The 21387-nt window shown below is 36.5% G+C and overlaps 1 protein-coding gene across 4 annotated transcripts in view; it reads left to right on the forward strand.

Annotated features, from left to right (window-relative positions):
• Positions 1-21387, forward strand: part of Atrx (ATRX chromatin remodeler) — a 195036-nt gene that overhangs the window by 161314 nt on the left and 12335 nt on the right. For all 4 annotated transcript variants that reach the window (XM_074062634.1, XM_074062635.1, XM_074062636.1 and 1 more), the window contains 3 exons: positions 1219-1327; positions 7366-7543; positions 9076-9270. In XM_074062634.1, the coding sequence (XP_073918735.1) occupies positions 1219-1327; positions 7366-7543; positions 9076-9270 (482 nt within the window). The remainder of the gene's footprint in view (positions 1-1218; positions 1328-7365; positions 7544-9075; positions 9271-21387) is intronic.

Below are 21387 nucleotides of genomic sequence, written 5' to 3' on the forward strand. Positions count from 1 at the left end.
CACACTTCATTGCGATATGCCAGCATCTCAGTTTCTCTATGTCCTGGTCAGCACTTGTTATGTTTCCGTTTTTGTTTTTATTACAGACATCACAGTGGTATGCTTTTGATTTGCACTTCTCTAATGGCTGATAATGTTGAACATATGCTTCTTGGCCGTGTACTTATCTTCTTTGGAAAATGTCATTTAGGTTCTTTACCCATTTTTCAATTGGATTGTTTTTTGTTGAGATATAAGAGTTTTGGGGTTTTTTTTTTTCTTTTTTGGTGGCTTGCAGTTTGAACTTGGGGCCTTGCACTTTCTAGGTAGGTGCTCTACCACTTACACCAACTACCCCAGGCCTTTTTTGCTTTAGTTATTTTTCAGATAGGGTCTCATGTTTTTGCCAGGGGCTGGCCTTGGACTGTGATTCTCCTACCTGTGTCTCCCAGTAGCTGGGATTGTTGGCTGAGATGGGGTCTTGTTAAGTTTTTTCCCTAGGCTCACCTCAAACCATGTTTCTCCTGATCACCACCTCCTGAGTAGCTGGGATTATAGGTGTGCATCAACATGCCCAGCCCTAAATTATGTTTTAAAAATAAAGCTAGGATCCTATCCTTCACAGACCCCCAGTGAGATGCCCCATACTTTGGGAAGGGCAAGGAGGAAGGGAATATTGCTCTCCAGCCCACGATGCTATAAAGCCCATGAAGGGTTTGTTTTTGCTTTGTTCTAAATCCTTTTAAGTGACTTCTTTTTAAGGAAAAAAAATACCTGTGCTTAAGTGGCAGGATGCCTGCCTAACAAGTTCACACCCCAGTAGTACCCCCAGAAGTACCTCAGCCCCGTGCTCATCAACATCTGTTTGAATGAAATGTGTCATGAATTTATTTGTAATAAAAAGTGTATGTTTTATTATACAAATAGAATATATAAAACTCACTTTTTTTTCCTTTTGCTTTGCTGGGGATGGAACACAAGTACTCTACTACGGAGCTACATTCCCACCCCTATTTTTTTGTTTTACCTGTTTATTTTTGAGATGGGAGTCTTCCTATGTAGTCCCAGGCTAGCCTGGGACTCGCTTTCCCTGACTCAGCCTCCTGAGCGCTGGGATTGCTAGCATATGCCACTACACCCTACCTGTCACCCACTTTTAAGTGGTGAACAAGGAGGAAAATCCATTACTACTAGAACAGTCTGTCAACTCTCTATTGTGTTTTCTGACTAAATTTTCAGGTGAAGGAAAGTGGCTCCGAAACATTGACTACTACCGTTTAGACGGCTCTACTACTGCACAGTCGAGGAAGAAGTGGGCTGAAGAATTTAATGATGAAACCAATGTGAGGTATGAACCATTTTGTGCATGCACAGAGAGATCTTCCAAATACACTTTTGATTTTATGTACAGTAAAATTCAGTCTTCAGTGTATGCTTCTACAATTTGTGATACGTGGAAGATGTAGTCAATACAGAAAACAGTCTCATCCTACCCTCTATCCCAGATTCACTCATGGAATCACTTTCTGTAGCCTTTTGAGTTTCACTTCGTTCACTTCACGAAGTGCATTTGAGATTCATCCATGTTTTTGTAGATGTCGTTAATTTATTTCTTTGTATTGTTGAGTAGTAGTTTACTGTAGGCCTATATCACAATTTGTGGAGTCCTTTCCTTTTGAGGGATAATTAAGTTCTTTCCAGGTTTTGAAATTAAAACTGAAGCTATTCTAAACATTCTTGTATAAGTTTTTGTGTGAAAAATGGTATTTCCCTAAGTGTAATGAAAATTCAGGGTTGTAGTAGTATAATAGTACCTCATATAAATTTTAATTTGCTTTTTCCTAATGATAAATGATGTTGAACATCTGTTCATCTGCTTTTTGGCCATTTTAATGTCATCTTTGGTGACGCTGCTTTTAACTGCTAGTAATTTCCAATAGTAGACTGCAGTTGGTGAAGAAAAATTCACATATACATACCTGTAAACATATGCACAAAGGCACGAAAGCATGGCCTTTGAGGAAAAGACAAGGAGAAAGATTGGATTTGGGTGGGATGTGATGGCCTAAATCTGTAATTCTAGCTGCTTGGGAGATAGAGGTCAGCTCAGGCAAAGAAAACTTTCTGAAACACCATCTCAAAAACAAACCAGGTATATTGGTGCACGGCTATCATCCCAGATACTCAGGAGACAGCCTTAAATGAATCACGGTCTGAGCCAGCCTGAGCAAAAGCATGAGACCCTATCTAAAAAATAAACTAAAGCAAAAAGGACTGAAGGTATGGCTCAGCTGGAAGAGCATTTGCCTAGCAAGTGCAAGGCCCCAAACTCAATCTCCAGTATTGCTCCCCTCGCCCCCAAAAAAGGAGATGGGGTTACTTTAATGGAAAGATGGCCAAATTATGACTTGATAAATATTTCAAATTATAAAGGATATTATCCTGTATGTGTAAAATATGTTTTAATTTTAGCCAAGTTGTAAAATAGAACAAGGCTTATGGCTAGAGAAATTTCAAGGAAGAGTATTAGTTACTGAAAGGCTATAGAATCTGAGAGACTTTACCAAGGTTTGTTTTGAGTACAGTTAAGTTATAAGAGTAGACAATTAATTTCCCAACTGCTTACAGAATAGTTTTTGTTTCCATGTTTTTAAAAATTATCTGTGCATGAGTGCAAAATAATTTTAATTGAGTAACCCTAATTTGGCAGTTGAAACCTTTGACTTGTTCACATTCCCAAATTTGTAAATGTCACAAAAGCATATAATTTGGACCATGGCATTCATACCTGATGACTGCAGGGAACAACATTGAAATGTGCATGCTGAGCTGTGCAGGGGTGTGTGTATGTGTGTGTGTGTGTGTGTGTGTGTGTGTGAGAGAGAGAGAGAGAGAGAGAGAGAGAGAGAGAGAATGAATGTTAGAGCTGAATCTGTCCAGATTAAATTCACAGATGTTAGAGATTATGTCTGTGTATACTGTAATTTCTGTTGACTCAGTAATTTTCACAGAATGGAACATAAATATCCATTTATGTTAAAACAGTCTGAAAGATACCTTGAGATGAACTTTAAGATAATTACTGTATCTAATATTGCCATCTTTTGTGGCCTGGAAGTAATTTTTAACAGTTTCACAGTCTCTGGTAGCTTGATACTGTTTTGTTGTTACTGTTTATTTTTATTTGCTTGATTTGTTTACTTGTTTATTTATTTAAAGACTGGGTCTTGCTGTGTCCTGCAGGCTGGCCTCAAACTCTGGTCTTGCCTTAGCTACCTGAGTGCTGGGTTTATAGGCTTGCATCAACATCCCCTGCCTTCTGCTTGCTTTCCTTTTTATTTAGGAATAACTGCAGAGTTTCAGGAGTTGGCAAAGGTAATTTGGACAGGTCTTGTGCATGCTTCACCTAATTTTCCCCAACAGTTATATCTTACATACCTATTCTATTATCAAAACCAAATTGGCTGGGGATGTGACTCAGTGGTAGCGCCTGGCATGCAAGAGGCCCTGGATTGAATCTCCAGCACCGCACACGCACACACAGAGCCAAGAAATTGATGGGACTTTGTACATGCTAGGGAAACATTCCACCACTCACCTACATCCCCAGCCCTTTCAGTGTGTATGTGTATCTGTTTTTATCATACACACACACACACACACACACACACACCCATATAGGGTTGATATAAAGCCACTCAAATAAAGATACAGAAATATTCTGTTACTATTGTTTTTATAGTCACGCCCATCGTTAGCACCAGCCTTGCCCACTATCCCTGACCCCTATTCTTGTGTGTTTGCGGGGTGTACTGGGGTTTGAACTCAGGGCCTCATGCTTGCAGTTGAGCCACTCCACCTATTTGTTCTTCATCTCTATAATTCTGTCATATTAAGACTGTTATATAAATCAACTATGGTGGCACACGCCTGTAATCCCAGAACTTGGGAGGCTAAGGTAGGAGGATCCAAGCACTCAGGACCAGCCTGGGCTACATAGCAAGATCCTGTCTCAAAAAATACATTAAAGGGGGTGAATACAGGAAGAAAAGTCTATTGTTTTGTCCTACGTTTTTACTTTTTTCATTGTTGCTTCTTCTCTTCTAGGGCAACAAGTTCTCTGAGTTCTTTCATCTGAGTGTTCCTCATTGGTCCTTCATTCTTGAAGGGTAGATTAATATATTAGCTGAATGTAGAATTCTCGGTTGCCTGTTCTTCTCTTTCAGTACTTCAGTAATAATGTGCCACTTCCTTCTGGCCTCAGTGATTTATTAATGAGAAGCCTAACTGTTGTTCACATTGTCATGTTCCCCCCTACCCCCATTTGTTTGTTTATTTTGGTACTAGGGTCTGAATTCAGGGCTTTGTACTTGCTAGGCAGGCAGTGCCCATGACCTCCAGTCCTTTTTTGCTTTAACTATTTTTCATATAAGGTCTCACATTTTTGCCCAGGATCAGCCTTGGATTGTGATCCTTGTACCTACACCTCCCGTGTAGTTGGGATTACAAGCATGTAACCCCAATGCTTCTGATCGCTTCATTAGTGGGTAGATACTAAAGAGTTTTGTCATTCTCTACAAGAGGGTGTGTGTGTGTGTGTGTGTGTGTGTGTGTGTGTGTGTGTGTGTGTGTGTGTGTGTGTGTAACCTACATCGTTTATGACATTTTACGTGCTTGATCCTTTTATATTTCTCTATGCCAGCCTTTTTCTTTCTTTTTGGGGGTGCCATTTGAGCTTTGTGTTTGCAAGGCAGGCACTCTACCACTTGAACCATGCCTCTAGCCCTTTTGACTCTGGTTATTTTGGAGATAAGAGTCTCACTTTTTGCCCAGGCCAGCTTGGAGGACCATCCTAATATTTTAAACTTCCCGCCGTTGCTGAAATGATAGGTGTGTGCCACTACCCTCAGCTTTTTTTTCGTTGAGATGGAGTCTCACAAACTTTTTGTTTTGCCTGAGTTTGCCTGGAACCGTGATCTTCCTCATCTCAGCCTCCTGTGTAGCTTGGAGTGATAGACAAGTGCCACTATGCCCAGATATTGGTTGAGATGGGGTCTTGCAACTAATTGCCTGATCTGGCCTTGAACTGCGATCCTTCCAATCTCAGCCTCTCTAGTAGCTAGGATTGTATGAGCCACCAAAGCCTGGCTCTGTGCCATCTTTTGTTTATGTAGAATAGATACAAATAATTTGAGTAGTTTTGAAGCAGTATTTGCTTATAAACCCTTAAATGTGTCCACTAATTAAAGAAGCTACATTTTGTTCTCTGCAATAAATATATATTATATACACATAATAAAGAATAAAATAATCCTAATGACCAGAGATAACCACTGTTAACATCACATGTATGTACGTTTTATTTTCTAATGCAGTTACTGTTATATTTAGCAAGATTATATATCCTGCTTTGTTCACATAACAATGTTTTGGCTTATTAATGGGAATGTAATGTTTTGGTTTTTAATTGAATAGCTAGAGTGTAGGTTAGTTTCCTGTGTTGTACATATCTTTTATTTTCAACTTTGTGCCATTTAAATGACATTTTTTAAAATTTGGTCAGCCTTTGTGATGATTTCTATAGATTGTAGTCCTAGATGCATGGTACCTCCAAGATGATATAAAGTGTGAATTTAGTGTGTCTATTCATTTGAACCATGTTTTTTTCTTAGTACATAATATGGATGGGAAGCCAAATTATAAACTTTCTTACTATTTAAATTTAGAGTTTCTTTGCAGTCTAATGCATAGTACTGTAAATGTAATGAGTATGACATTTTAGTTACTAATTTTTGGTCATGAAATTATGGAAAATAAGGCTTGCTCTAAAGATGGTTTATGGTGATTGTTGCGAGTTTATTGTATTCCAAGGATTTTCTCTGGAATCAAATTATTAAATAACTGCATAGTTCAATAAGTTGCCAACAAATCATTGAGTAGTTGTATAGCCATGCAATGAAAGCTTATACAGTCATCAAGCATGATACTTAACAAAAAATTTTGACGAAATGCTTAAACTCTATATATACATACTATCCTGACTGTATAAAACCAAAAAATGTATATGCTTACAAAAAAGAAACCTATAGAAAATGTACCACAATTTGAATGCCTGTTGTTCTGGGAATAGAACAGAGTAATTTTTCCTTAAACTTACTTGTATGTTCAAAAAATGTTAATTATAGTCTTTTTCTATCAAAGTAATATGTTTATATATTTTTAAAACACACACAGAGTTTTACAAGGCTTAGAAAACATTCCTATGACCAATCACCTCCTCTCCATGATTTCTACTTCTGGAGGTGACCAGTTTTAACTCTTGGCAATTCTTCTGAGGGTTACTTACATCCTTTGTACACTCTTAAGATGGGAATTAATCCATGTGTACAAACACACTATTTGCCATTCATTTTTCCAATACAAATTTTCATACTATTTACCTAAATCAATTTGAAATGTTTTCTCCATGACTATGTAAATATTCTGAAGGTGTTTAAAATACTATGATTACTTTTCCTTTCTTGTTCACCTGTTTATTTTTGCTAATGTACTGATTTGTTCTTACCATTTGCTTAGTTTTCTATGCATCTCGATTCATTTCCAAATTCTCCTACATAAATACTATAAATCATTGTGTTCTAACACATCAGGTAATTTGTTAGTTTATCTTTTTTCCTTAGGCACACCCTTCCTGGAGCCTTATGTCTTTCTACTGTTTTGGCTCCTCCTTCAGTGCCTTGTTTCTACCTAACTTCTCTCCTCACATTCAGAATGCCTTCTTATAATTGTTTGCACATGAGTCAACCCTTCTGGACTTGGCTCCTTGAACACTGACCTTCATTTTGATGTGCTCAGTGCTCATTACAGTACTCAACACTGATAATGTTTTAGAACAGATAATATTTTAGAGACAAAGAACATAGATGGAACTGATAATATTGTAGAGGTATAAACCATATTTGTATTACAGAGAGGCCATCAAAATTGAAAATATCATTCTTATATATAAATATGGACTTTAAGTTATACATAAATTTTCTTAGTGAGGTGTCTATAAGTAAAATTTGGAATACATGGTAAACATTTGATTCTCATTTTTATTTTTAAATCACATTGTTTCATTTTCCAGCAGTAGGATTCTTCCTGGTCATATAAATTATCAACTTGACTCCTTGGATGTATTTAATTTTGTTTCATAAGTAAGAAATAAATTCTCACTGGAGGTGTGACTCAAGTGTTAGAGTGTCTACCTTGCAAACATGAAGCCCTGAGTTCAAACCCCAGCCCCACCATAAGAAAAAAAACCTCTACTTACTCCTGGTTGTTCACAAATCTAACTTAGGATCAAAAAGTCATACCATAATTATTTTATATTTTCATTTTCAGAGGGCGATTATTTATTATTTCCACCAAAGCAGGATCTCTTGGAATTAATCTGGTAGCTGCTAATCGAGTAATTATATTTGATGCTTCTTGGAATCCATCTTATGACATCCAGAGTATATTCAGAGTTTATCGCTTTGGACAAACTAAGCCTGTTTATGTATATAGGTTCTTAGCTCAGGTAGGTTTATAATTTATATTTTCTTTTACATATTGAAAAGTTGAACAGAACTAGTAGTGTTTTAGAGGTAAGAGCATATATGGATGGACTGATATTTTAGAGGTACAGAACATTTGTATTACAGAGAAGCAAACAAAGTTGAAAAATACCATTCCTATATATAAAGCAGGAGAATTAAAGTTTGGCCTTTCTATGATTTCCTATTTTGTAGTTCATCCATTTCTATAATGTTGAAATTATTTTGCATGAGTAAACAGATTTAGCTTTTTCTTATAATTCAGGAAAGTTAAGCATTTGTACATACTTTTGTTAGCGTGCACAGTAAGATGAATAACTAAAACTAATTTGCTTATAGAAGAGGTCATTGTTTTCCAGTGGCGACCAGTAATCTTTTAATTTGAAAATGTGAGTAAATAAGAAAAAATTAGTTTATTACACTATAGAGACTTATTACAGAAAGTCTATTTAATACATTATAGCCAAAACTATTAAAGTAATTTCCTTTAAATATAAAACCAGTTATTAAAAAACAAAAGCCAGTTGTGGTGGTGCATGCTTGTGATCCCAGCTCATGGGAGGCTGAGGGAGGAGGATTGTGAGTTCAAAGTCAGCCTGGTCTACATAGTGAGACCCTGTCTCAAAACAAAATCCAGAAATTCAAATTTAAGAAAAATAAGTAAAATCAAAGAAATTGATGCATTTCAAGGTAATCTAGGTTGATAGAACCAAGTTGCTCTTTTAGCTGGTACATCTGCTTTATGTACAGTGCTACCACTCTCCACCTGTCTCCAAATCTGGGATTCTCAACTAGAGCATGAGCTTTACTGGTATTTGATGTTCTTTACATGTAATAAGATTGATAACCTCATTGTAAACTCCTATTATTTAAATATACAACTTCTGTATGTTACAGCTTTTAAGTAATGGATATGGCATTTTATGTGACTTTTGTATCCTAAAATTATAGACACTAACACTTGATATAAAACCAGTTTATGTTTGAAAAGGAATTGAAATGGAAACTTGATACCTGTTGAAACTATTCCAGGAATGGGGGAAGGGGGATAAAAGAGAACAATGGAGGGGATGAGTTCAAGTATGATATATTGTAAGGACTTTTGTAAATGTCACAGTGTACCCCCAGTACAACAATAATATAATACAAAAAGAAACAAAAAACAAAAGGAATTGCACTGCTCCCTTGCATTCTAACTCTAGTACCCACTTAAAATTCTCCTGCTCTCCTCCTTTTTACCAAATTTAGAAATACATAAAGCAACATGAGAATGCATTTGGGTCAGATCATTTAGAATGATTATCAGTAATGTAATTTTGTTAATTTGTCATGGTAAACTATGCTGAACCAATGAAATCTTTCATGAATTAAACAACATTGCTAATGACTTTTTCTTTATGGCAATACATTACCTTGAAGTTTTGCTATTCCATAGTAACCAGTAAGTATATTTCTACTTAATTAAGTTTCATGTTTACAAAAATGAATTTATTTGTATATTCCTTCTTTGTACAAGGGAACCATGGAAGATAAGATTTATGATCGACAAGTAACTAAGCAGTCACTATCTTTTCGAGTTGTCGATCAGCAGCAGGTTGAACGTCACTTTACCATGAATGAGCTTACTGAACTTTATACTTTTGAGCCAGACTTACTAGATGACCCTAATTCTGAAAAGAAGAAAAAAAGGGATACTCCCATGCTCCCGAAGGTAAGTGTATTTAGATTATTAGCTTTTTAAAAAGCCAACATGGACCTAGGAAATTTTACTACTATTCTAAAAGTTAGTCAACTATCTCTTCTTTAGCAGTTTTTTTCTGCCATAGAGCAATTAAGAATCTGTAAATACCCACCAGATGTTTGAAAAGGTGCTCCTCTTCACTAATTATCAGGGAAATATAAACCAAAACCATAATGAGATACCACCTTGTACTTGTTTGGATGACTATTATAAAAAAGAAAAGATAGCTAAGGGTTGGTAAGGATGTGAAGAAAAGGGAACCGTTGTACATTGTTGAAAACAGTATGGAGCATCTTCAAAAAACTCAAAATAAACTACCACATGATCCAGCAGTTTCACTTTTAGGTATATATCCAAAGGAATTGAAGTTGGGATCTCAAAGAGGTATCTGAACCCCTGTGTTTATTGCAGCATTACTCACAATAGCTAAAACATGGGAGCCATGTTAAATGTCCATCAACAGGTGATGGGTAAAAAAAAAATGGTCTAAAGGCCAGGCATGTTTGTTTGTGCCTATAATCCCAGCTATTCTGGAGGATCTCAGTTTGAGACCAGCCTAGGCAAAATAAAAAAGTTAGACACCCCCTCATCTCAACAAATAAAACAGTCAGTAGTAGTGTCCAACTGTAATCCCAGCTATGCAGGAGGCATAGGTAGGAGGATCACAGTTTGAACCACCCCTGCGCAAAAACACAGGACCCTATCTGAAAAATAACTAAAGTATAAAAGGGCTGAGGTGTGTGGCTCAAGTGGTAGAGTGCCTGCCTAGCAAGCACAAGGCCTGAGTTTAAACCCCAGTACTGCCAAAAAGAAAATGTGATCTTTACATACAATGGAATATTATTCAGCCTTTAAAAAAACAGAAAAAAATTGCCATTTGCAATAGCGTGCATGAACCTGAAGGGCAGTATGCCAGGTGAAATGAGCCCAACACAAGACATATACTACACAATCCCATTTATATGAGGAATCACAGTAAAGTGGTGGTCTCTAGGGACTGGGGAAAGCAGGAAATGGGGAGGTATTGGTCAAAGGATACAGTTTGCTAAGATACGGTTGTCAAGATACAGTTCTAGAGATGGACTGTGCATCATAGTGCCTATACTTAATAATACTGATTATAGACTTAAAAATTGTTCAAGAAGGTAAATCTGATGTTGAGTGTTCTTGTCATAAAAAATAATAATGGTAAATAGATGGGGTTTTTCGTTTGTTTTGTTTTTTTTTGAGACAGGATCTTGCCCAGGTTGGCCTTGAACTTGAAATCCTCCTGCTTCAGTCTTCCATGTGCTAGGATTATAGGCATTGAAAGTACTTTTTAATGTTTGTGTACATAAGCAAATATGTTTTGTTTTTTTTAAATCAGTGAACTTAAGGGTCACTGATACAGTATTTAGGAAAGTTTATTTAGGATCGTTTATGACAAACTATCAAGTCTCTTGGCCACTTGGGAGTTTAATCCAATCATTTTTCTATTACTTTTAATATACTTGGCAAAAATATTTCAATTTTCATGTTATGAGGTATTAAATTGATAATGAATAATTATATCACAGAATAAGATTTTTTTTTCAGTGCTGAGGATGGAGCCCAGAGCATTGCGCATGCTAGACAAGCACTCTTAACACTGAGCTATCACTAAGCTCATTGACAGGGTTTCACTATGTAGCTCAGGTGGCCTTCAACTTACTGTGTAGCCTAGATTGGCCTAGAACTCTCCAGCCACCCCTACCTCCTCAGTACTGGAATTATAGTCATATGTCACCATGCCCAGTTTAAGATTCTGGAGTTGTCTGACATTTTTCCTGTGCAGAAGCATATTTGCTTGTGCTTTAAAAGCACACAAATGTAAATGTAACCATACCATACAGCTTGCTTTTTTTTCACATGAATGTATCTTGAATATGTTTCTAGGTTGCTACTATACCTCTATATAAACACTGCGTATTTTTACTTGCTTGTTTGTTGGCGTTTGTATACCCAACACCTTTGTGTCAGTTACATAAGTTTATATGATGAAAAGTATTCTTTTAAGTATTTGTACATGTTTATAATTTTTAAATTAGTGAAGTTTCCCTCTTCAATTTGAAAATGGTTTTATATCCGATTTTACCTAGTTAGCATCTTTCCTAAAATTAAGTATAATTTTATACTTTAACTTTTATGATAAATAGCCATGATTAACAATATTTCTTATGGAAAACAAATATTCCAATTAGAAAATGGGAAAATGGGTAAATATGGTGACCTGTAATCTCATCTACTTATGAGGGTGAGGCAGGAGGATGATGAGTTTGAGGTTAGTTTGGGCAACACAGCATGACCCTGTCTCAAATTTAAAAAAAGAGATAAAACTGCTTTGAATTCATTCATTATATGATGAATTTCTGGTTACAAGAAATCTGTTTAATTGGATAAACACTTATTTATTGACTTTGAGAGGTGTAGTATGAAGATATACTAAGAATAAGACATTGTGTATGCTTTAAAAGAAAAATTTCAAAATTCAGTAAGAAAGAAATGCTCTTCAATTGTTGTAGGGTATCTGGAAAGCAAGCATCTGTTTTATAATTGGAGCACTGAGTCTTCACTTCGACTTTTCTTACTACAGTAGACCCTTGGTGTGTGTGGTTCCAGGGAGATCTCCATGAAGGAAATCCCACAAATACTCAAGATACAAAGAGTTCAATGCTGTACTGAGGATACTTGATTCATTTGTCCTATAACGCTGCCCAACTTCCTCTAAAGACATGCCTCCTCTTAACAAATCTCAGATTGTCTTTAAGCACATTAACTTTTACTTTGCTTTTGGAGAGGTGTATTTTCACAAAATTAAGGGCAGGGAGGCACTTAGCAGGTCACACGATGATTTAAACACAACTGACCATAATGCAGGACTCACTGAGAGCTTCTCCCCATCAGTTGAGCTGCATAATGTGTGCACAGGGTTTCTAAATTTGTTTCTAAATTTCTTTTGATTATTTATTGAACTGTGCTTGGTCAAAATCACATGTAATAATCTGCAAATAATGTGAGCTTATATTTGTTGCTTTTGAATGGGGCCGTGGCTCAAGTGGTGAGGTCCTGAGTTCAAACCCCAGCAACCTCCAAAAGAAAACAAAAATCAGCTCAAACCTTTTGCCAAAGAGCAAAAAGGAAAAGGAATATTTACTGCTATATTAACACTCCCACAGTTCTTCATAAAAGGAAAATAATAGCTAACTTAAGTGGTTTCTGAGGGGGGTTTGTGTGTTGGTCTAAATGGTTGTTAAGATGATCTCCAGCAGCACCTGAAAAGCACATGTTCTGTTTTCATTTCCAGGGTGAGGAGGTTGAGGTTAGAGAGGTTATATAACTTACCCAGGTTCACACACCTAATTTAGTTGAAACCAGCCTTCAGATCAGGTCTGCTCCACTCACAAGCATGCTTTTTTTCTTTTTTCTGTGCTGGGAGTTGTACTTCTTGGCCTTAGTAAGGTAAGCGCTCTTCCCCTCCAGCCTGAAAGCATGCACTGTTAGTACTATGCTGTACTGTTCCTCAAATGAAAGTTAGAAAGTTGTGTTCAAGTATAACAAACAAGCCAGAGGATCTGGGATTCCGAGAATTCAGTGACCTTTAGGATGCCTTATTTTATTTTAAATAAGTATCAATTTTTTATTAGGATATATTCATTTTACAGGGTGGGGGGTTATTCGTAGTGACAATTCCAATTAGACTTAGATTGTACATTTGTTATATTGCCACTATCTTCTTTCCCCCTCAACTCCCTCCCTCCCCACTTAAAGCAATTGCAAGAGGTTTCTTTGTTTTGTATCATTATAGACATATGAAATCCGTCAATCATATACCCTCAACTTCATCTCCTTCATTCACCCTCCCCCCTCCCACAAGCACCCTCCCATACACACCTTACCTATTTTACAGTCCTGTCTTCCATTATTAATATTTAAGTTGATGTTCAAAGGGGTTTTTCAGTGTATCCCTGTTGTGAGTAACTTTACTTTGGTACCTTTAATCCCTTCCATTACTCTCCCTTACCCCTTTACCTCCTACCCCCCATTTTTCAACTATAAGTATTTATTTTTAAATATAGAATATTTTTACAGTCAATAATTATGTGTGATAAAACTAAGGTAGTATAATATAGTCATTTAGCTTATGACTGGTGAGGTTTAACTTCCTCACATTTATAGAAAGCCTTAAGGTTTAGAAAGACCTATTTCATACATATTAATCATCTCAGGACACTGACGTTTAGAGAGTTTGTGATAACAGAAGGGTACATGGCCAATAAGTGTTAGAGCTCGAATAAATCTAGTGGTTTCCAAACTGTGTTGGGCAGTGCTCCAGGGGATCTACATAGAGGTGCTCTTAACATTTATGCAAATTTTATTTAAGGAAGTGCTAACTTATAAATTACATAGATACCACAGATGGAAATCTTGGTCAAGGTCAAGGTGTTTTGTTCCTCTTGAGTTCAGTCTTCAGCCTGTACCCTTTGTTAAGAAAAAAGGCAATAAAATTGGGTCAGAACATTTTTGCACTTATCTATTCCAGCAATGTACTGCTTATGTCTTTTTATTATAGTGGACCTGAGGTTCATTGAGTCTTGGTTTCACCACTTAATCATGTAACCCGTGGAAGGGTTAACTTCTCAAGCTTTCTTTCTTTCTTTCATTTTCTTTGGTTTGTCTTCAGTGCTGAAGATCAAACCCAGAGCCTTGTATGAGCTAGGCAAGCACTCTACCACTGAGCTACATCCCCAGCCCTACTTATGTCATTTTAAGTGTGGACTGCTTGTTGGTAATTACAGGGAGAACAATACAAGGATTTAAACTAAAGTGAGGCTTTAGGTTTGCTTTCTCCTCCTTGATTTTGTGTCCAATTTTCTTCCCTCATCTTTAGTCCTATATTCAAGCTTTAATACCTCAAAACATAGTTTCCTGAACAGAAATGTTATTGTGCAGATTTATTAGCCAGCAGATGGTAATGTAAGGTTTTACCTTACTCCCTCCTAACACTAGAGAGGAATATACTCCATCAAAATAATTTGATGTGAAATATGAAATAGCTAACCAACCTGTTTCAGGAACTTTCTCTGAGTTTGCATTCATTTACTTTGGAAAATAAAGATTCGCAAGGACGCATTTATTTGTGGGGCAGGTGTTAGTAACCTATTAGGGATGAACCACAGAGTGGCACATGAACCCAGTTTTTGTTGACATATATACCTCTAAGAAGCTGTGCTCATAATTGAAATTTGAGGTTTAATGTCATTGTTTTCTAATTCTCTGCCTCTTGCATTCAAATTTAGTGTATTTTTTATTTAATAAAAATTCTAGTATTGTTCAGATATTTATATTTTCTAGATCTATATGAATAAGAATAGACCATTAGAAAATATAACAAGCTCCAGGGAATGCTTTTAATTCTTCCATACTTTGTAGGTTATTAAAGTCTCTTATTTAGTTTTCTGGTATGGTTGATGCCAGGTAAAATGAACACTTGGTTCAAGCCTTGTCCTTTTCCTAGGCCTCACTTTCCTCAGGAAGATAATGGTACCTGCTTCACAGAGGAGGTAACCTATATAAAGTATGCTGCCTCACACACAGAAAGTGCTCAAGTGTAGCTGCCATTTTTTGTTTTCCATAATTGTTACTTATATTGCCATTATACTAGGTTCATTTCCTCAGAGCAGTTTGTAGTAAAATTTGTGGAATTTCAGAAGAGTCATGTGAGGTCTTGATCCTTACAAGATTAAGCTTGCTGTATGACAGATCAGTAGAATAAAACATTTAGGGGCCAGAAGTAATAATCTTAGCTAGGCCATAGAAGAGGCTGGTATTTGAGGCTTGAACTCTCCTAGAGATAAATTATACCAGTTGGGAATATAATATTTAATTATTCAATATCAGTCACTTTCAATGAAGCTAGCATGCAATTGCTTAAGAATGAATAACCTTTCCAATATGCAAGGGTTTTCCCCCTCCTAACGTAATACAGGCAACTTTAGAAGAATTATCTTACAGCAGCTGGTGACTCCGTGGTAATTTAAGTGCAAGCTTCTAGTGCCCCTCCACAAACTATACAATAAATACTTGTGAACAGACTGGCTACGCTTTATATATAGTACTGCTTCTGGGCTGGTGGAGTGACTCAAGTGGTAGAGTGCCTGCCTGCCTAGCAAGTGTGAGGACTTAAGTTCAAACCCCAGTAACTGCAAAAGAAAAAAGAAAATTCTAGGGCTGCTTTTTGTGTTATTTGGTATCACCTTATAACACAAGAAAAGCTTGTAAGGAGCCAGGATCACCAAGTCTTTGGGTAACAGAGATCATGGTGCCAATGATGCCTTCTAGATAGCAGACTTCCAAAGCCTAGCAAGCTGTCACCAGTGGAAACATCAACACCTATAATGTAGCCTTGCTGGCAGTGTTGTGAGTGGTACACAAGGTCTCATTGCATGCAGTGGGTTAGGGCAACTTCAGAAATTGTTTCCTTAGGGAGAGTTTGAGACACTAGAGATATTTGCTACTTACTCAAGATCGTGGATCCTGGAATTTAAATACTCACTTTTGTTTAGTAAATGATCATTGAACAAATTAATTAAGCACTAGGAGTCTTTTTACTACTTAGACAAATGAAAATTGGTATATTCCTTAGACTACAAGTTTCCTCTTACCCTCTGAGAGCAATGTGTCTTTCTCACTATATTCCCAGAACCTGGCATAATACATAATGTAGCATATAACAGTATTCAGTGAACTTCTGGTTTTTTGAGACAGGTTCTCATTATGTAGCACAACAGTGACCTTCAACTCAAAATCCTTCTGCCTCAGTCTCCTAAGTACTTGGATTAGAGGCCTGTGTGAGCAACGAATTTTTGTCCTAAAATTACAAGCTGGCTTTTTTGAGGCCATGGTTGACATGCCTTTAAAGCAGTGGTTTCCTCATATATATATGACCTGCAGCAGAACCACCAGGGGACTCAACAGAATATGGATTCCTGGCCTCACCTAAGACCCACCGAATCAATTTTTGGAGGCATGCCCTGGGAATCTGTATTTTTAACAAGGTCCACCACTGTGGTGTGCATAAGGTATTAATTTATCTTTGCAATTGCTGTCAGCTAAATCTTTGAAGTAAAAAATAATAATAAAACAGAACCTAATATTTATTATGCCAGCCACTGTGTTAAGGGCTTTACTAGCATTGTCTCATTTAATCCTTGTGGCCACTTTACTAAGCAGATACGATTCATTTGTATTTTATAGATGTCAAAATCGTGGCATAGAGAAGTCACACAGCTAATACATGATGGTGTCTGCATTTGATCTCTGTACCATGACTGCAGCTCTAGCCACTACAATATACTGTACTGACATTAATATTTTGTATGATTTAACTTGTGGAAAAAGTAAATTGAAATTGGGTATGTTGGCACGTTCCTGTAATTCTGTCATGTGGTAGGCTGAGGCAGAAGGATCTTGAGTTCAAGGCCAACCTAAACTACATAGTGATATTCTGTCTTTTCTTTTTTTCTTTTTTGGCAGCACTGGGGTTTAAACTCAGGGCCTCACACTTGCTAGACAGGTGCTCCTTACACTTAAGCCACTCCACCAGTCCTGTACTGCACCAGTCTTCCCTGGGAGGGAGGGAGAGAGTTGGAAAGGGAGGGAGGAAGTAGAAAGTAAGGAGGGAGAAAGGGAGGGAGGAAAATTGAGGCACTCTTTTTTTCCCTCTATGCTGGGGATGGGCCTCTTCTCATACTAGCCAAGCATTCTACCACTGGGCTACACCCCAGCATGAGACATTCTCTTTTAATAGGACTTTATGCTTCTTAATCAGTACTGTGGGTTTATGGAAAGATATGTTCAATATTATCAAAGTGTGTAATATTGGAAAATATGGGCTCCATCCTTCAGTTACTACAAAATCCTAGGGTGACAAAGCTGATGATAATCCTCTCATCTTCCGTGCTAAACTTACTGCTCTTCAGCCCTAGGTCAGTATAACATAGTGGTTAAGAACAGGGCCCTATGGCAAGACCACCCAGATTTAAATCTTGACTGTAGTGTAAATCTGTAAATCTAAGAAACTTATATCCACTTTTTCTTCAAAATCTCACCCTCTCCATTTTTATTTTTGTCTCCTTCTGATAATTATCTGAATGGAATGTTTTTTCATTTATTTAGCTATTTATTTTTGTGGTACTCAGTATCAAATATAGGACCTTGCACCTACTAAGCATGCAGTCTGCCACTGAGCTCCACCCCCCAGCCCTCTTTTTCTTTTAGCTTCCATATCTTTTAGGTTTTCTTTTGTATTCCTAATTCTTTATGTTTGTCTGCTGTCTTCTGGAAGAGTGCCTCATTCTGATCTCCTAATTCATTAACTCATTCTTCATTTGTACCCCCTCCTGCTGTTTGCATCGTCCAGTCACTTATTTCAACTATTTAGTTTTTATCTATAATATTCATTTTGACTCTTTAAATAATTTTCATTGAATTTCATATTGGTAATATTTTCAAGTAACTCAGCTTCACGTGGCATATGGTACTAGTTGTCACTGTAGTGATGTTTGTGTCTGCAAGTTTCTGGAATTCGTACTTCCTTTTCCATTACATAGTTTGTGTAGGGTTAGTTTTGGGAAAGGAAGCCAGCAGCCCATCTAGTTCACTGTCTTGGTAGTTTGATGTATAATATTAGGATAATAATAATACATGCTTCATAGAGACAGGAAAATTAAGTTTGATATTCCACGTGAAGTTCTTAGAATAGTGCTGCCATGCATTCAATGTAGCTTGCAAAAAGTTACAATGGGCGGATAGCAGTATACTGTTTTGATATGCTAAAATACAGACCTAAAGCAACGGGTACTGACCATCTATCTTTTAAGAGTTTGAGCTGTACCAGGATTATGCTACATAGTCTAATGTTTTATCTCTGTTATTGCAAAGAAAATATGAAAAAAATTGGTTAATTAAAAAATTTTTCCATTGTGAAAAATTTCAAACCAGAAAAAACATAACGCTCATATACCAATCACTTAGATTCAGCAGTTGCTAATATTTTGCTACATTTACCTCATCTATTTTTCTAAAATATTTTATAATGCAAGCATAGTGGAATTTAATTTATAAATACTGTAGTATGCATCTCTAAAATGTTAAGACATTTCTTACATAATCACAGTATCATAAAATGAATGACTTGCCAGGAGCCAGTGGCTCACGTTTATAATCCCAGTTACTCAGGAGGCAGAGATCAGGAGGATTGCAGTTTAAAGCCAGCCTGGGCAAAGTGTTTGAGACCCTATCTTGAAAAACCCATCACACACACAAAAAAAAGGACTGGTGGAGTGACTCAAGGTGTAGACCGAGTTGAAACCCCAGTACCATAAAAATAAATAGCTAGGTAGATAGATAAATAGAATGAATGACTTCTTGATTCCTTACCATCATCCAATAATACATCTCTATATACAAGTTATCTCCAAATGTTTCACAGCTACTTTGTTCACATCAAGGTCCACTTAAGGTACATGTACTGTATTTAGTTATTGTGCCTTTTTGCTGTGTCTCTTTTAATTTCAGATAGTCATCTCCTCTCCCTCCATTCTGTATTTATTTCCTGATGGTATGTTTGAACTTAGTCTTCTGTCTCTTCTATCTTCTGGAAATTGTAAATTAATTCTAAAGGTTTGAGTAGGTTTATGACAAGTACTTTTGGCAAGAATAGCTTTTCAGAGCTGAAGGTGTGGTTCAAGTGGTAAAGCACCTATCAAAACCCAGTACCACCAAAAAAAGAAAGTAATAATAATAGTTTCTGAATGCTTGAAAAGAGACTAACACTTTTTTCCAAACAGAAAAGAGGGTATGAGGATAAAGAGGTAATATGTATTGAGTAATTCTACTATGTACCTTTAAATCCATCATCTTGGGCTAGCATTGTAACTCAGTGGTTGAGTGCACACTTAGCATGCATGAGACCCTGGGTTTAATTTTAATCCAGCACCAAAAGTAAGTAAATAATTCAAAATACATTATTTCATTTACTCCTGACTTAACCCTTGTTGTGATGGTGTAGGTAGTATTATCCCTTTGTGGTGAGGGCTCACTCAATTATTCAGGAGCAAAGTTAGCATACAAAAAGAGAAGGGAAAAAACAAGGCCCTTTATCTTTACATGAAACAGCATTATTAACAAGCCATCTGCTCTCTGTGCCTCAGTCTCTCTCTGATAAAATGAGAGTAACAAATTAACTTCTAAAGTTCCTTATAGTTCCAGCATTTTTGATTCTCAGATATGTAAATTGCTCAAGCTTATTATACTTTTCATTTTGAATATGAGAGGTATCCTTTAAGCATCAGTTAAATCTATATATGTGTATATTTGTGTATGTATATGCACACACATATATGTATACACATTCTCAAGACATCTTTTTTAAAACTCTGATGCCATATGGGACAATTCTGATACCAGATAATTTGTTCTGTCAAACATCTCCTGAATTTTTCATTAGAAAACCTTGGTTAAGGTGTATAGAAGGACACTGTTGGTGGCTTTCTTTCAAAGGTGTGCTTCACTACCTTAAGAAAAGGTGTTAGTAATAAGAGAAAGCAGTAATAGTACCAGTGGAGTTCTCCCAGTAGCTTACCAAGAGAAGTATTTTAGTGAAGAAAGTGGTTGAATTTCTACAGATACTACTGATGGGTAAGATAGGGGCCAGTCTGAGAATTGACTATTAGACTTAGCAACACAAAGGTCATTGGTAAATCAGGCATCAGGCCAAGTACTTCAAGTGTAACATTTAGACTCCGTAATAATCTTGTGAAATGGATTCTGACTAGGCCCATTTTACAGACCAGAAAGCTGAGGCTCAGGGACATAACTTATGCTCAAGGACCTAGAACTAGTAAACAGTAGAACTAGGATTTGACTCCACTTAAGACTCTAGATCTGTACTGTTCACTACAAGAGGCACTAGCTACATGTGGCTATTTTATTTGCATTAAAACTAAAATTTAAAAATAAAGTTTTTAGTTAAATTTGAAGTGCTTCATAACCACATGTGACTTAGTAGCTACCATATTGGACAGTGTACAGATAGAGCATCTCATCTCTATCATTGTATAGATTACTGTTGGCTAGCAGTGCTGTAGGAGCTTGTGGCCTAGGGGCATGCTTGAGGCTGTAGGTTCAATCACAAGTACTACCGCAAAAATGAAGAGCTCATGATCTTTACTACTATACATAAATACTCCCAATTTGCAAAGTTGCCACCTTTTTATTTATGTTTGTGTATATGTATGTATGTATGTATGTATATATTTCATTTAAATACTGCCATTAAACTTACCTGAAATTCAAAAGGCTAACACAGATTTTCTTTTTATCAAATAAGTTGATTCCAGCAACATTATATTGCTATTAATATTTCAAGCAATCTAATCATAAAGCTGTCTATTGTAGAGAAAAACCTAGGAAGCAAGCCTACATGTCCTTTCATCTTTTTATTTTTTATTTATGAGAGTTTAGAAGGATACAACAAACATGTTTCTTAGGATCAGTGAACCTTAATTAATAGAGGTACTTGAGTACCACAGTTTCTGTATATTAATAGTTAATGTGTCATTATTCTATTGGTTAAATTGGCTAATTTAAATGTAACTCCTGCTGGGAGTGGTAGTCTTGCCAGTAATCCCAGAAACGGGAATGCTAAAGTAGTAGGATCACCAGTTCAAGGCTAGCCTGGGCTACGTAGTGAGACCCTGTCTCAAAAAAAAAAAAATCAAATGAAGGTCTTTAACACTTAGAAGAGGAAGAGCAGTGGGGAATTGAAGCTGTGATACTTGTAGGGGAAATAAATAGGAAAATAGCTCGCTTCTGATCCTTTGATTACTAGATTGCATACATCAGATTTATTATTTTGGACCATTAAAAGAATATAAATTGCAGTAGAGACTTGATCAATATAAGAATTACTAGGTGACTTTATTTTTATCATTTACTTACCTTCTAATGTTTTCTTTCTTTAAGAGATAATTTGAACTGGTAAATACCTGCTTTGATTCCTATTTTGTA

Source organism: Castor canadensis, chromosome X (genome assembly GCF_047511655.1).
Source record: "Castor canadensis chromosome X, mCasCan1.hap1v2, whole genome shotgun sequence".
In the NCBI taxonomy this organism is placed as follows: domain Eukaryota; kingdom Metazoa; phylum Chordata; class Mammalia; order Rodentia; family Castoridae; genus Castor; species Castor canadensis.